Genomic DNA, 15,724 nt, shown 5'->3' with positions numbered 1-15,724 from the left:
ACACTGTTATCTGAAGTTGGTGCAATGGAGACTTCTGGGAGTGATGCAGCGGTCACATACTTGGGGAAAGCTGTGGAAAGAGACGGGTATTATGATCTGGAGCATCTGCCTCCACTGCTGGAGGACGAGGTGAGGCACAGGACTTATAGGCTATACATGTTGGGGAAATTATTTTAACAAAAATATATATAAAAGCAAAACAGCTTGTAGATAATGTTCTTGCATGTCCTTTCAAGCTGTCATATTGAGTTCAAGTTGATTATATTACATGATTTTCCTTCAGAAACCATAAAACTGAGGGTTTAAGTCAGTTTGCAGGCCTTGGATTATTAGAATATTTGATTTGCACTTCTGCTGCATCAAGATTTCTTAGTTGTGAGTTCATGTCTGCACCAGATGGCAATAAAACTGATGCTGCTTCATGCCATTTTTTATATTTTATGTGTAACTTCTTTCAATAACCAGTGGTAGAAGAAGTAGCTGTTAAGATCCTTTACTAAAGTAAAAGTAACAATCATTTAAAAATAAGTCCTGAATTTGAAATTCTACTTGAGTAAAAGTACAGACGTATATGCAGCAAAATCTATATAGTAAAAGTACTTTGGTAACTATTTTATATAGAGTTAAGTGGTGTTTATTTGTTCCCAGTAGGGCTGGGCCCCTCCAACAGATCAACAGGTAAATCTGAGGGCCCTGAGATGAATAGTGGAGTAGGACAGAAGAAAATATAAAGTCCTGCTACATAACTTTGTATTTATTTATTAGACTTTGGACTAAATCTTTGCTTTTTTTTGGTGAAATATTGGATAATTGTAGGTTGGGCTGCAACTAAAGATTATTTTCATTGTCGATTAATCTGTCGATTATTTTCTCGATTACTCGATTAGTTGTTTGGTCTATAAAATGGTGAAAAATGTCAATCAGTGTTTTCCAAAGCCCAAGATGACGTCCTCAAATGTCTTGTTTCATCCACAACTCAAAGATATTCAGTTTATTGTCATAGAGGAGCAAAGAAACCAGAAAATATTCACATTTAAGCAGTTGGAATCAGAGAATTTTACACTTTTTTTCTTAAAAAATTACTCAAACCGATTAATTGATTATCAAAATAGTTACTGATTAATTTAAAAGTTGACAAGTAATCGATTAATCATTGCAGCTCTAATTGTAGGTCAACCTATTTTAGCCTTGAACAGCTATTTAAATTAAATTATGTGCATAAATCTAGGGGATACCATCTAGATATCTCTTTTTGTAAGGGGTCACAAGCCAAAAATAAGCCAATGTTCTGTATTTTGAAAGCTAACTACACGTAAAATCTTTATCTGAAAAGTAACTAGCTGTCAGATAAATGTAGTGCAGTAAAAACTACAATATTTCCATCTGAAATGTGGTGGAGTAGAAGTATAAAGTAGCATAAAATGGATATAAATGAAGTACAAGTACCTCAAAGTTGTACTTGAGTAGATGCACTTTTAAACATTGACTAACTCTTTCACTGTTCCTCTCAGTCCCAGCGAACACACCACCAGTTTCGTCACTCCAAACTCGCAGCTCAGAGGCAAACTTATGTAGGACAGCATATCTAACTTGAGGGGGGTGAGAGAGACTTCCAGCTTCCCTCTGCACTGATCTCAGGGGAAACTGTCTATTTATGGGGCTACTGCTACTGCTGCTGCTGCTGGCTTGCTTAAAGTGCCGCTTTTCTGCCCTGTATTCGTGCTCTACCCTACTAGATCACATCGATATGCTTTGTTCACAATCTGCTGCAACTCTCCTGCACCTAAGAAAGTCAAAACGGACACTTCTCCTGCAGCCAGTCAGAGATAATGCAGTGATTTTTACTTTCACATTTGGACTAAAAATAAGTTCCCATTGAGAAGTCCTCATAAATAATGGCATGGAAGAAATAAGGTAATGGAAGTACTGGATGTAGTGCTTGACAGTTGAAGCTTTGTGATGCCTCTCACTCCCCTCCTCCACCCAGTCTGTCTGAGTTAAGGCCAGCTTTGTGTTCAATTGCAACCCGAACAGAAGATCCTGTAATTATCAGACCGCAGTATTTTGTGCTGGAAGGACGCTGCGTGGAATCTCTGAGATCACTGCGTCTGCCAGGATAAATGGGGATCACAGATGATGTAGTGTGTTCGTGATATGTGGGTATCAGAGTCACTCCATGGCATAAAAAAGGGTGTGTGTGTGTGTGCAGCAAAATGCCCTTGCTACTGAGGAAAATTCAGGATTTTTTTGCTGCTAGCATCAAAATTGGGGCACTATTTAAGGACTGTTCTTGAGATGATACAGCTTCTTATGGCAGGGCCAGGGTATTCACAGTTTCTCAAAATGAAGTCCATACTTTTATATAATAACTCTGCTGTCTGAGCTGTCATCTTCTATTGGCGAGATCATTTCCAAGTTTAAGCCTATAAGTGTTGAAAATGGGATAAATGTCTCAAGAAAAGCCTTAAGTTCACTTCTTCCATCTTAAAGGTACAGTACAGTGTGTAGGATTTGGCGGCACCTAGTGGTGTGGTTGCAAATTGCAACCAACTGAGTTCCCCTCCACTCACTCCTCCCTTTCCAAGACTGTGCTAATGCGAGCCGGCGAGCACAAAACCGCGGTAACATCATTTGCCTCGCTCAGAGGCCGTCCTTACCATAATAACACTACTTTAGGAGCTACGGAAGTCAGATGGCGGCTGGTGGTACCACGGTTTTGCACTCTGCAGCTCACGTTACCGCAGTTTCACAAGCGTGTCGGAGAACTACGGTGGCCTTCAAGTAACATAAAAACATGAAAGGCTCTCTCTTCAGAGTTTGGTTTGTCCATTCTGGGCTACTGTAGAAACATGGCAGAGCAACACGCTCCCTATGTAGATATGAAGGGCTCATTCTAAGCTAACGAATACACAACGATTCTTAGTTTCAGGTGATTAAACACTAATGAAAACATAGTTATGAATATTATATTCCATTTCTGCAAATAGATTCCTCAAAATGCTTCACACTGTTCCTTCCTCCTCAGTGCACCTACCATCATACTGTCTCTTTGTAAAGCTCAAAGAAAGGTTGACCTGTAGAGGGCGGACAGTTTCAAGTGTTCGAGTGTTGAACAACTGATTACTTTTCAAGGACAAATGCAACTTCTGCCTTTCTCTCTCTCACTAAATGAAGAAAGATGCAGTTCTCCAGTGAATACAATCTCAAACAACATCACCGAACATACGCAGCAGTATGACAGGCATGGTGAGGAGGGAAGGATGAGTTTCTCAGCCTTAAGCCCCTTTCCCAATCGACAAAAAACCCACTAACCAACATTTGGCTTTTGTCTTCAGTGGGAAAGGTTACAAACGGCGTTCATTCCCGGGACAAATGACTCTGCAGTAGTCACGGGTATTTATCGGCTCCAGCTCCGATCGGCAGTGATGGAAACATGAAACCCGAGTTGACAGGCTAATTGTTTTCACCCCTTTTCCGGTGCGATGCTATGCGACGCCTGTTGATGTGAATATATAGTAAATAAAATCAACAGGGATTTGGACAATTATTCTAATTTATTAACATACGAAACATACAATTAATATGCTCTCCTCAAAGCCACCAGACTCCAGTCAGACAACAGTAATTTTACCTCGCTGATTGTCTCAAAACACAATTCACTCAAATTTGACAGAAACAAAATAAAACTCATCAAAATTGTCTTTGTTAGCCTTCTGGTAGTCTTCTAATCTCTGGTTTGAGAGTTTGAAACTGAATAAATTACAAATATTAAAAACGAAATAACCACCCTAACATCTTCACTGTTTACTAACCCTATTTTCTGGTGCGACATTGAACGTGACACACCAGAAAAAAACAAAACAGATTGGCATACTTGTCTACTGGCAATGGGAAATGAGTCTTATCACCTATTTTAAGCGGGTTTTCTCGTTTTTAAAAACCCTGCATAGTCACTCATATTTTGGTGGAATATTAGAGTGTACATAGTTCAAATTTATGCTGAACAAAAAGCCTTGAGGGTTTTGTTGTTGATGTTCAAGCAGCCCCCCTTTTAGAGAAAAACCTGGCCAGTAGCTGCCAGGTTATGTATGTGTTTGAGACCCCTGTACTGCACCATTGCATACAATATTGTAAATCATTTAGCAGTATTGTATTTACAGGATTTTTTTTGCATTAATGTGAGGAGAAATGTCTTGATTTGTCAGATATTTTAAAGTAACCTGTGGAGTTTTTGATCTCTAGTAGGAGCAGTTTTTCTATGAGTCACATGATCCCTTCTGAGCTTCAGGTGGCAGTAATGTGCCAAAATTAGTAGAAATGCACAGGCAGAGAAGAAGACTGCTTGCTAGTAAACATGGAAGCAAACAATGCTGGATTCAAATACTTTTAAAATGGGCTCTACAGATGTTTTTTAGATGAAGGAAATGGCTTTGTTAGACCTCAGGGATACACACAATGCTTTTTGTGGTGAGTAACACTGAATGCAAACAAAACTTTTGTTTCTAAGAAATCTCCACAGAGCACCTTTAATTCACCGGATTAAGGCAAAAACAGACATTCCAATTTGGTTACCTTATCTCTGTATCTTTGCAAGGAAGAGCTCTATATATAAGCTGCCACACTGCCGCTGATAGGTGATAACATTATTACTGTGTGTTGTTCACCTGTAGCATCTTGCTTCTCCAGGCTTTAGCTGGAAGTTTGTTATCTCTTCTCCAACGCCTCTCTGTGCTGCAGAGAGTGATGAGGTCAGAGCCTCAATGCCAGACTTTTAACTTTGCACACTCTGTATTTACATTTTAATAAATCCGTTCCACATGAGTTGTCTGACTCAGAGAGCGGGGACTTGTTTTGAAAACTCATGTTTGGTGGTGCGTTTAGGTGCTCGTGGAGTGGAAGGAAACATGAGTGCTCTGCCTTGGGGTCTCTATTGCTGGACATTAAAATGTATGAAACGCTCTGCAAAGAGTCCTCGCCACATTAAAAGCCCTTTCTAAAGTAGCTGAATTATTATATTAAACTGGCTTGCCAGACTTGACTTGGGGAGTTTCTAGTGTCTATGTCTGAGGTACTGCCCTGATTAGGTGTTGCGTTCTGCCTCCTTCTGTCCTCTATTGTTTTGGGACAACAGCAAATGGTCGACCTAGATAAATAGTTACAAGATAATGGAACATTTTGACAAAAGGGTAAACTGTGCTTAAGAGAGTTCCTCATCAACATTTGCTCTTTGCACAAGCACTGGATTGAACAAGAGCACTGATGCACCATCTTAGTTTTGCAACCAGAAGTGACACAAGAGGGTGGAGCTAAGGTTATATTTAACATTCATGAACTGAAAACACACTGTGAAAGGGTTAAAGTTGTAAGACGAAAACACGGACAACACCCAGCCCGAACAACGCCGTGGTAGAGACCTGTCAATCACAAGCTAGCCCCGCCCTAAAGCATCCCCTGCTTTATGGTCTATTTGACTCTAAATGGGACCATAATTTACTAAATGAACATCATGCTGTATTGAAGAAGACTTGAAACTAGCGATTGAGACCATAAACTCATGTTTACAATGTTTACTGAGGTAATAAATCAAGTTAGAAGAAGGGTCATTTTCTCCTAGACTTCTATACAATCAGACCTCTTTTTGCAACCAGAGGAGTCGCCCCCTGCTGGCTATTAGAAAGAATGCAAGTTTGAGGCACTTCAGCATTGGCTTCACTTTTCAGACCCCAGATTTGCCCACTGTGCAGATAAGGGTTCAACTAATTCAAGCGACCGTAATATTTTCTTTTAACCTGTCACAGTGTAAGCATGGAACTAACATAGCGTGTATATACACAGTGTATATATACGTATACAGTATATACTGTATGTAAGTTTACCTGGACATTGTTGTATGTGTGTTTGTCCACAGGAGAATGTGTCCCTGGCAGACATCCTGTCTTTGCGGGACATCTGTCTGTCTGAGGAGGAGGTGTGGGCGGTGTGTTCAGAGTGCGTCCTGGCGCTGCAGAGCATCCGACCCTCCCACCTCTTCCACACCCTGTGCATCACACCAGACACTCTGGCCTTCAACGCCCATGGGAATGTTTGCTTCATGGAGCAGCTCAGCGGTGAGTCTACAGCACGGACACACTGTCATCTTTAGTACGTTTGTGTGCAATGAGGAAACCACATTCAGGACCTTTGATTTGCACTTTTTTTGCATGATATTCATCTTACATGCTACTGATCAAGCAGACTAGTAACATATGTTTATTATCATTCATATTTTTTGGCACTTATCTTCTCATGCATGAACATTTAGAAACCAGAACACATAATAGATCAGAACTGCACTGCAGAGTTTAAATGTGAGGTTGTGCCGTAACTGGAGTTTACGCTCTGTTTGGCCACTCTTTCTCTTTATTGATTTGCTGCTCTGATCTGTATCACTTTCAATTTGCAAAGTCCTGCTTGAGAATACATCACTGGATCTGTCAGGCTTTGCTGAGGTCTGCTTAGATTTGCACAGACGACATATTTCTCCTTCACAGTGCTACGAGGCCCCGCGGCATCCAAAGACAATCATCCTATCAGGAATTATCATCCCTCACCTCTTCTCCTCTTCTTTCTTCTCTTTCTGTCGTTCCTTTCTCAATTTTTCTTTGTCATTCCCTCTCTATTCTCATCACTTACACCAGCACTTGTGCATATAAGCTCTGTAGCACGTACTTATTCCATGCCCTGACACCAAATGTCAAAAAATTGATAAGCATTGATCAAATCAACCGTGTTAGAGTTGCCAGGGGGATCGTTGTTGTGGTAACAGCTCGGATAGCCTATCAGCAGTCACACACATACGTACACATTACACGGCCAGCATGGCATCCTTTTAAAATCCTTTTTTTTTTTAATCTCCACTCAGATCTCCAGTCAGTAATAGAGACACTTTGAAGAGAAGCTTTGATTTCTCCGTCGGCTACAATCCTTCGCAGCTTCATTTGTTGTCATGCTTTATCGGATTGTGTTCAGCCCTTCGGCTGTGATTCATCCTGTGGACGGAAAAAGAAACCGCAAGCAGTGCCCACATTACCCTTCTTGTGTTAGCTGTTGGTGCTGAACACAGTGCATCTGTGTCATTAATCAAAACACTGCGCTCTCCGTTTTACGTGCTGCACAGTTTCCCATTGATTCTGTTTAATTGAGCTCTTTGTGATGAAATTTCAAGCTGACGCACTCTTGAGTGGCCAATCCCATGCTCGCACACAAACAGGCTCTCCGTGTACGGCTGTATAATAGAGTGACCTTGAGGGCTGCGGTGATGAATCTCAGTGAACACGGCTGTTGCCACAACGACTCGTCAATACGGTTCATTTTAGCTGATTAATTAAAAACACGAGCTGTTCCAGTTCTGATAAAAAACTGGACAGTGTGTGCTCTGTCGAGGATCTGATCTGCCCATTTGGAAAGAGTGTTGAATCAGTAATATTGCTCAGCTCATATTAACTGTTGTGCTTAAATGCTGGAGGCATACATGACTCACCAAGCTCTCACCATCACCTCGGAGGCAACTGCGTCACTGACAACGGCTGTCCTTTTTTCTCTCTTATTCACTGCCTATTTCACTGCGTTATAGTTCCTCCTCACTGCAAAGGGTTGAAATATCTCGTCCTCCTTTTTCTATGCCTGTCTGTCCTTCTACGTTTTGTTTGTTTGAACTGTCAACCTCTTTGAAAGGAGAGGAGAGGAAAGAGAATAAAGAGGAGACAAGAGGAGATGAAAAAAGCAGAAGAGGTGAGAAGAGGAAAGGAAAGGAAAGAGGTGAGTAAAAGAAAGGCGAGGAGAGGAAAGAAAATGAATGAAAGAAGAGGAAAGGAATTGGAAGGGAAGGAAAGGAAATAGGGATGATAGGTGAGGAGACTAGATGAGGGGGTCTAAGGAGGAGAGGAAGGGAGGGAAAACAAATGAAGAAAAGGAAGGAAGGAATGAAGGAAAAGGAAAGAGGAGAGTAAAGAAAGGGAAGGAGAGGAAATAAAAGAAATGAAAGGAAGGGGAATGAAATAGATGCGGAGATGAGATGAAAGGAAAAATTAAATGAAAAGGGAGGAGAGGAATAGAAAAGGAAAAGGGAAGAATAAGTGAGTAAAGGGGAAAAAAGAGAGGAGGCGAGATGAAAAAGGTTAAGGAGTTAGAGGTGAGAAGAGGAAAGGAAAGAGAAGAGTAACAGAGAGGCCAGGAGAGGAAAGAAAATGAATGAAATGAGAGGAGATGAACTGGAAGGGAAGGGAAGGAAAGGAAAGGGGGATGATAGGTTATGAGACTGGATGGCTAAGGAGGGGAAGAATTTAAGGATGTGCAGAGAGGAAAGGAAAGGTAGGGAAAAGAAACAAAAAAGAGGAAAGGGAAGATATTAAAGAAAATGAAAGAGGAGAGGAAAAGAACAGGAAGGGAAGGAAAAGATAGGTGAGTAAAGGACAGGGACAAAAGAGGAGACCAGATAAAAAAGGTTAAGGAGGAGATGAAGTTAAAGAGCTGAGGAGAGGAGAGGTAGGGAAAGGGAATGAAAAAGGAGGGGAGAGGATAAGAAGGGAAGGAAAGAAGAGAGTAAAGGAAAGGAAACAGTTGAGGGAAGAAGAAAATTAATTAATGAAAGGAAGGAAAGGAAAGAAATGAGGAGATACATGGAAAGGAAAGGAAAAAGGGAAGGATAGGATAGGAGAGAAAAGAAAAAGGAGGCGATGAGATGAAAAGGTCTAAGGAGGAGAGGAGAGATGGGCCTCACTACACCTGGGAGGGGATCTCATAACTCCAGGAGACAAACCCAGATCTGTCATGACCCACTTTCCTCCCTCCTTCCCCTTTCTTCTCTCCTTCTCCTCCTCCTCCTCTTCTAACTCTGGGTCTCCTCTACCTCTCATCCTCTCTTGTCCAGTTCAGGGAGTGCATCTTTGTGGTGGTGTTTTCATGTGTGTGTGTGTCCTGCTTGTGGCCTATTTGAGGAGAATGAAGAGGAGGAGGAGGAGGAGGAGGAGGAGGAGGAGGAGGAGGAGGCCACGCTGCTCCTCAGCGGCCGCTTCATCTTCTGATCTGCAGATAGCTCCCGTCTTGTTTGTCGGGGATTATCTCTGACACATGAATTATGCAGAATGAAGGGAAACGGCTGCACTAGTTCACTGGACTTGCTGTGGTTTATATTCCTCTGATTTGCATCTCATTACGGCGGATGCTTAGCAAGTGGGTTACAGTGCAGAGCTGACATGGCTTTACATCACAGTGTTCACATCAAAACAACAAGCGCACCGTTTGTTCCCTTTTTGATGGCATCATGATGTACTGTATGCTTTTCAGATGTACCTAATAGTGCAGTTAATTGGTGTGTTTTTGTCCTTGCAGATGATCCGGAAGGATCCTTTGTGCCTCCTGAGTTTGACAACACGGGCAGCACCTTTGAGGTGAGAGATGCCAAAATCTTCTTATAGATTTTATTCTGGTCACAGTTGCACCCCTGGGACAGAACACACCACACAGTCAGAGGCACCTTGGTGATGTTTGCTGAGGGAGAGGAAAGACTTTCCTCTCCTAGAATTCCCCACATAAGCCAGCAATCATTCAGCTACAAGCTCACCTCGGTCACCTCTATCTGATAACATGAGAGAGGGAGGAGGCAGTACTCCAACATGCACGGTTTGTACTTGTAATAGTCGAGTATTTCTACACTGAGTACTTCCGCCTCTGATTTTGGATCAGGTCTTATCCTTTCTCTCTTTCTCTCTGTTTAATTAACACTTGTCAGGTTTGTTTAAGTTTTTTCATGGGTCCATTTTGAATAAATAAATGTGGACCTGCTCTAGTTGTGCACACAGATTGCAGATTATTTATTAGCAATATTTGCGGTGCACTGACTTTCAGTGGTTGAGATAATCTAGTTATAGACAGTTTTTTTGTTTACAACCTGTATGATCTCCTGACTTCTTATGTTTCTTGCCCATCAGTACAATGTTATCTGACCAAACCAATGTTAAGCCACGATGGCTGCAGCTACACTAATAAGACCCCAGTTGAAATATACCATAATTATCCTTTGATTATGTAAATTAAGTAAATAATAATGTGAACTATTTGTATCATAAAACTTCAATTTAAAAGCCGAGCTCTACTGTAGTTAGATGCTGAGGCCTTTTTACTCGCCGGTTGTGGCTTCACGTTTTGACAAAATAAAAGCAGGCTACACATCATTAGATCGGTTAGATTTTCCACAATTCAATCGTTCAGTTCATTTTACAGAAAGCATGAGCACCAAAGTGCAATTTATTCAGATTTACCGGCATGGTAAACAAGAGAGACAAAAAAAAGTGCAGACTCCCTACCTTTTGGAGTGCTAATAAAGTCCAAATATGTGTCCATTCCTTGATTATTTATATTCCTGTAGTCCGTAAGGGTCCCCCGATCAAAAGAATCAAAACTTTTTTTTCATAAAATCTAATCCATACAATGTTATCTGACCAAACCAATGTTAAGCCAGGATGGCCGTTGCTAGAGTAATAAGAGCCCCAGTTGAAATATACTGTAATTATCCTTTAATCGTCACTCATTTGTCTCTTATGACAGATCTTGTTGTAACTTTTGAGTGAGGTACTGAAACATGGAGCTGTGTATTGACATAGATCATGAGGAAGAATAAACCTGCAGCTCCATGCATCAGTGTGTCTGTGTACTGTGTAAACGTATTGTCTTTCCTGCTACGATTCTCCCACTGGGTCCTTTTTGTATGCATACGTATGCATTATGGCGCATACTCCATTGTTTTGTGCGACAGAAGGAAGTCGACGATTGTGGGTTTTTATAAATGTTCACATGAATTAAAGAGTGGATCTCTGTAACCTTTACATTCATCTTTAGACGCTCCCCTACACATCTGTGTCTGCTGTGCTATAGGGGCAGTGTGGAAATCAGTCTTTTTGCCGCCTCTGATGTGACTGGATTCAGAAGCTTTTGGCCTCCTCTGTGGAAAATACAGCATAAAAATGTGACACTGTTCTCACCATAACATGAATAAATTTACAGTCGACTTACGTAACCGAATTTCAAAATAAACCGTGAATTCTAAATTAGCTGTCTGTCAAAATACACAAAAATGTCAGACCTCTTCTTCTTTATGTGTTTTTCCTCAAATGTGTTTTTCTCAAGGGAGGTAATACGCACGGCCACAGTAATAGCGTAAGCAAAACAGGAGTTAAGGCCTTCAGCTGAGTATTTACGCTTCTATTTTGGTGACCCACACTTGGATCCGCCTTGCACATGTGTTTACCACATAAGTACGGGTCCAGTCCATTTCAATTGTTGGGAGTGATGGTTGCGTCAGAGACGTGAACTCAGCTGACCATAATACCCACTCTCAGTGTAGAGAAGCAAAACAAAAAGCTCTGTCATAAATACGGACAATACGTGACAATTACTGCCCAGAATGGTAAGAAGGTCCTTTATTTTCTCAGCCTTTTCTGCAGTCATTCACAGATTCAGATCCCTGTACTTGTGTGTGTAACTGCTCTGCAGCTGCTGCTTCTTGATGATGATAGTGTTTTCTCCTCCTTCATCCCCGGCTGCAGGGCCATGTTTACTCTCTGGGCTCTACGCTTTCTGCCGCACTGAACTTTGTCATCGAGCCAGAGCTGGAGGCCGAGCTGGGGGAGGAAATCCAGAGGGTGCTGGAGCAGATGCAGGAGGAGACGCCCGAGGACCGACCGCTCCTGCAGGTAGAAACTCCCTGCTGACTGTTATAAACTGCCACAATGATTTGCCCTAACACATCTCTGATGCATTTTTTCTTCACACAGAGAAGTAATGAATCAAATGTGTGCAGATAGGCGGGTGCGTAGGAGAACAACTGACAGCTCTTGCAGACTGTTTACACTTATAGTAGATTTATTGAATAGCTACATTTTGGTCAAGTGACCTTCGTCGGGCATTTCGTATAACAAATGACAACACGCCTGCATATACAGTATGTTCATACGAACTCACAAAGAACAGCAACTAATCCTAGGTTCCCAGTAGTCAACCATTCGTATGGATTGTAATCCCCCTTGAGGCAATTTTGTGATTTGATATTGGGTTATATAGATAAAATTGATTTGACAACAACACATGAGAAGGGGCAGGGGAAAAGGAAACATATTTTTTTTTTGTACATTATCCCGCTTATTACACAGCTACTTACTAAAGAAATCTATAATTTGATACAAAATATAGATTTAAAAATGATTTAAAGGCAGGGCTGGTGATCTTGAGAAACTAGCAAGAGTACACTAGATTTTTAACAATGATTTAACCGAAAATTCGAGCACAGTGTTGCCAAAAGGGTTTAATTCTTAATTAATTTCTTACTGGAATATACAGAATAAATAGAAAACTGCATAAATATAAAAAATAACACACTGCAATAAATACAGAACGGTGAAGTAATGCACTGGAACCAACACAATATGTTAGAAAATAATAATTCTCTTCACAATAAATATGTAAATAATAAAATACAGCATATAATGAAATGCCTGACAAAGTTTACTGGATGGAAACATGTCTTTTCTTTGGACTGTGGGAGGATCCCACGCTAACACAGGGAGAACATGCAAACTCCACACAGAAGGGTCCCAAGCCGGATTCGAACCTGCGACCCTCCCACCGTGTAGCCTCAATCAAAATCAATCAATCCAAATTATAATAGACTTTGACAGAAACATGCCATATGCACAAAATATGCATCCTATTGTGTTCTTCTTCTACCCACAAATGTTTCTGTTGTTGTTGTTTTTTAATACGCCCACAGGACATCCTGTCTCTGGCTGAAGCGAGGCTGTCTCGTACCTCTTCTGCAGCTGTGTGCCGGAAACTGTCCTCCGTTGGCCGCCGGGTCCTCTCCATCGAATCAGTATCAACCTTTCAAGGTCTTTTTTATCATCTCAATTTACACGTTGCTGTTTGGTGCCTGCTGTGATTTCTCCTGGTACTAATTGCTCCTTTTGTTGTGTTCACAGATGGACAGGAAGGCTCCTGGGAGGCGAGATGGCAGCATCCCAAATCCAGACGTCTGCTGAGCTCGGATGATAAGACCAAAGACCTGTGTGTGGACAGTTGTGTTAAAGCAAATGGTCTGTCCAGGCAGCAGGTATGTGACAGTTTTTACTGTTGACATAAACAGTTTTAGGAAGCTTCTGCTGTGGAGGGAGAAACGATTTAAAGGCACCATAATGTGCAGCAAACAGTGAATGTTAAGAGCACCGAAGCCCCCCCTTACACTTGAATGTTAATGTTTAAAAAGGTAATGTTGGCATGTATTACATTTTGCTGCTGTTTGCCCCCTCATTCTGTTTTTTAATAACAGGACATGTTTAAATTTCCATCAAAATATACCAGACACATGGACATACAGTATGCCAGATGTCTTAATATTCAGTGTCATAATATTGGATACCAGCCGTATAATAGGATTTAATGAGCTGCATGGGATCATGAAAAGAGACTCTGTAAACCTGTTTATGATATTTTTTACTTTTAATTATAAGCATAACAACACGATGAATTTCCCGTCCAAAGCCACTCGACCATTGGGGATGGGTTTCTTTGTGAATCCTGAGATTTGATTCTGATGCTAGGTGTCACGATTCAATTCAGAATCGATACTCGATTCAAAACCCATTTCTCGATTGAATAAATCGAAAGGGACTGCACTATTTTTCGGCTCTTACTCCACTGTGTTGTGAGCTTCTTGCAGCACTTTTTTCTAAATGCAGCGCATGTGTCGTCAAATTGATGTTTTTGTGTGTCGTCAAGTTGTTGAAGATGTTTCTTCATTTACTTGTGTTATGTTGTGTCTGTTTGCGGTGCATTGAGCTCAGTTAAAAGAAGAGTTTAAAAAAAATTGGACCATGGTTCCTTCATTTCTGCTTCAATTTTGCAGTTATCTAAACCTTAATCTCTTTTAGAAGCAAATGACTGTATCCAACAACTCAATGTGCAGGTGTGCGGGGGCTGGGATTCCTCTCTCTGGGCGGAGGATATGGACAGCTGTGACGGAGACGGTATGATCTTGGCAGATGAGTTGGACTGCAGGTCCCACAACAGCTCTCCGGTGAGGAGGAGAGCCCAGCAGAGGCTGAACAGGGTGAGGGGGGCTCTGAACCGCTCCTGCTCCGTCCCGGACTCCAACAACCCCCCTTGTCTTTCCCCTCCGACTCACGGAGATATCAGCATACCTGTATCCGACCTCACCGAGATAGGAGCGGATGAACATTTGAGCTGCAACTCCGTGTGGAGTAACAGACTTCAAAGACTCAACCGGGGCATGTCCTGCGAGTCTTACCGACACAGTAGCGTCGAGGATTATGGGTACTCGATGGTGGATAACCAAATGTCACGAGGAAATGAGGACGCCGTTGAGACATTATGCAGCGGAGAAACAGAGATTCAAGAGTGCCATGAATGTGAATCTAGGGACTGCACCCAGGATTCAGTCTCTTCCTGTACTTCCTGTCAGGAGCTGGATGTGGACCAGGACCCTTCTGAGGACCAGAGCTCATTGATCCACAGCCTCTACATACCCAATAACTACATGACCAAAAGCATGCTGTGCCTCAATGAAGAATCTCAGGATGAGGTTAGTGCCAGATGGCTCTCACATCTCAGATTGTTTCTCTCGGTCTTGTCTGGTTCTGTGATGGAGGCCCACTAAGGAGCTGTCTGTCTGTAAATAAGAGAAGCTGTGAAAGAGAAAGATAGAAACATTTTACATCCTGTCAGCTGATGTCATTCACATACACTGCAATAGGAAATAAACTGGGACACATCTAGTTTGTTTACATTTAAAACTGTGAAATGGTCTAAATATTGTAGATTTGTGACATCACAAATGGACAGAAATCCTAACGGCTTGTTTCAAACGCACAGTTTCTGAATACGGGCTGTGTGTATTTCTCCATGGATTGAGTGTTTTGATACTTTTACAGTATTTATATATCACTTAAACCTGCTTTATAATATAAAAGACATGGAAATCTCACTTTTTACAATATGGGACCTTTAAGTTTGAGTTAATTAGGCCTACTGAGGGATCAGCTGAAGCTCCAAAGTCTGAAACATATTCCTCTTGTTTAACTGGGGTTGTTCTTTATTTTCTGTCCAGTGGATCTCTCTGAGAGAGTTACTGACTCGGTGTGGACGGAGGCTGACAGTTAATGAGCTGTGGGCTCTGTGTTACAGCTGCCTGTCCTCACTGCAAACCTACATCGACTTTCCAGGTGATTTATGCATGAAACCAGTACTTAATATTAACTGCTCCTGCAAGAACAATTGAGATCCCAACATGTTATGTAAGAACACACATCCTATTTTATATATCACTTCAATTAATGTCGTACTGGCCGAAGGAGAATACAACAATTATGCAAATGATGTTACACGGCTTGCATTTTTGTTCTGTGCAGCTGATTTCTCTCTTTTCCATTAGCCTATCTCTGCCTGGACACTCTGCATGTGGGCTGCGAGGGAGAAGTTCTGTTCCTGAAACCTAAAAACATCGGTATGTGTACTTTAATACGCTGCAAGTCTGCTGTGCTGCTGCTGCAGAGCAGTGAAGCCCAGCAGCCTGACATTCTTCCATGTTAATATTTATCTGTTTACTTACAAAATAGATGTTGAAAATGCACCCTCAAGTATATGAGGCGACAGTGGCTGGAGGTTTTTGTTGACTTTC

General features: G+C 41.6%; 1 protein-coding gene across 3 annotated transcripts in view; it reads left to right on the top strand.

Annotated features, from left to right (window-relative positions):
• kndc1 (kinase non-catalytic C-lobe domain containing 1) overlaps positions 1-15,724 on the top strand; it is a 41,216-nt gene continuing 25,492 nt past the window's right edge. Inside the window, exons 1-9 of one of the 3 annotated variants that reach the window (XM_074646862.1) lie at positions 1-129; positions 5,909-6,107; positions 9,370-9,428; positions 11,583-11,729; positions 12,803-12,920; positions 13,011-13,141; positions 13,994-14,629; positions 15,155-15,269; positions 15,479-15,550. In XM_074646862.1, the coding sequence (XP_074502963.1) occupies positions 25-129; positions 5,909-6,107; positions 9,370-9,428; positions 11,583-11,729; positions 12,803-12,920; positions 13,011-13,141; positions 13,994-14,629; positions 15,155-15,269; positions 15,479-15,550 (1,582 nt within the window). In that variant the 5' untranslated portion in view covers positions 1-24. Of the gene's footprint in view, positions 130-4,323; positions 4,472-5,908; positions 6,108-7,501; positions 7,798-9,369; positions 9,429-11,582; positions 11,730-12,802; positions 12,921-13,010; positions 13,142-13,993; positions 14,630-15,154; positions 15,270-15,478; positions 15,551-15,724 lie in introns of those variants that run through there. The other 2 variants (XM_074646864.1, XM_074646863.1) reach the window with 2 other exon arrangements.

This window comes from Sebastes fasciatus, chromosome 9 (assembly GCF_043250625.1).
Source record: "Sebastes fasciatus isolate fSebFas1 chromosome 9, fSebFas1.pri, whole genome shotgun sequence".
In the NCBI taxonomy this organism is placed as follows: domain Eukaryota; kingdom Metazoa; phylum Chordata; class Actinopteri; order Perciformes; family Sebastidae; genus Sebastes; species Sebastes fasciatus.
This window is presented reverse-complemented; position numbering and strand designations above follow the sequence as displayed.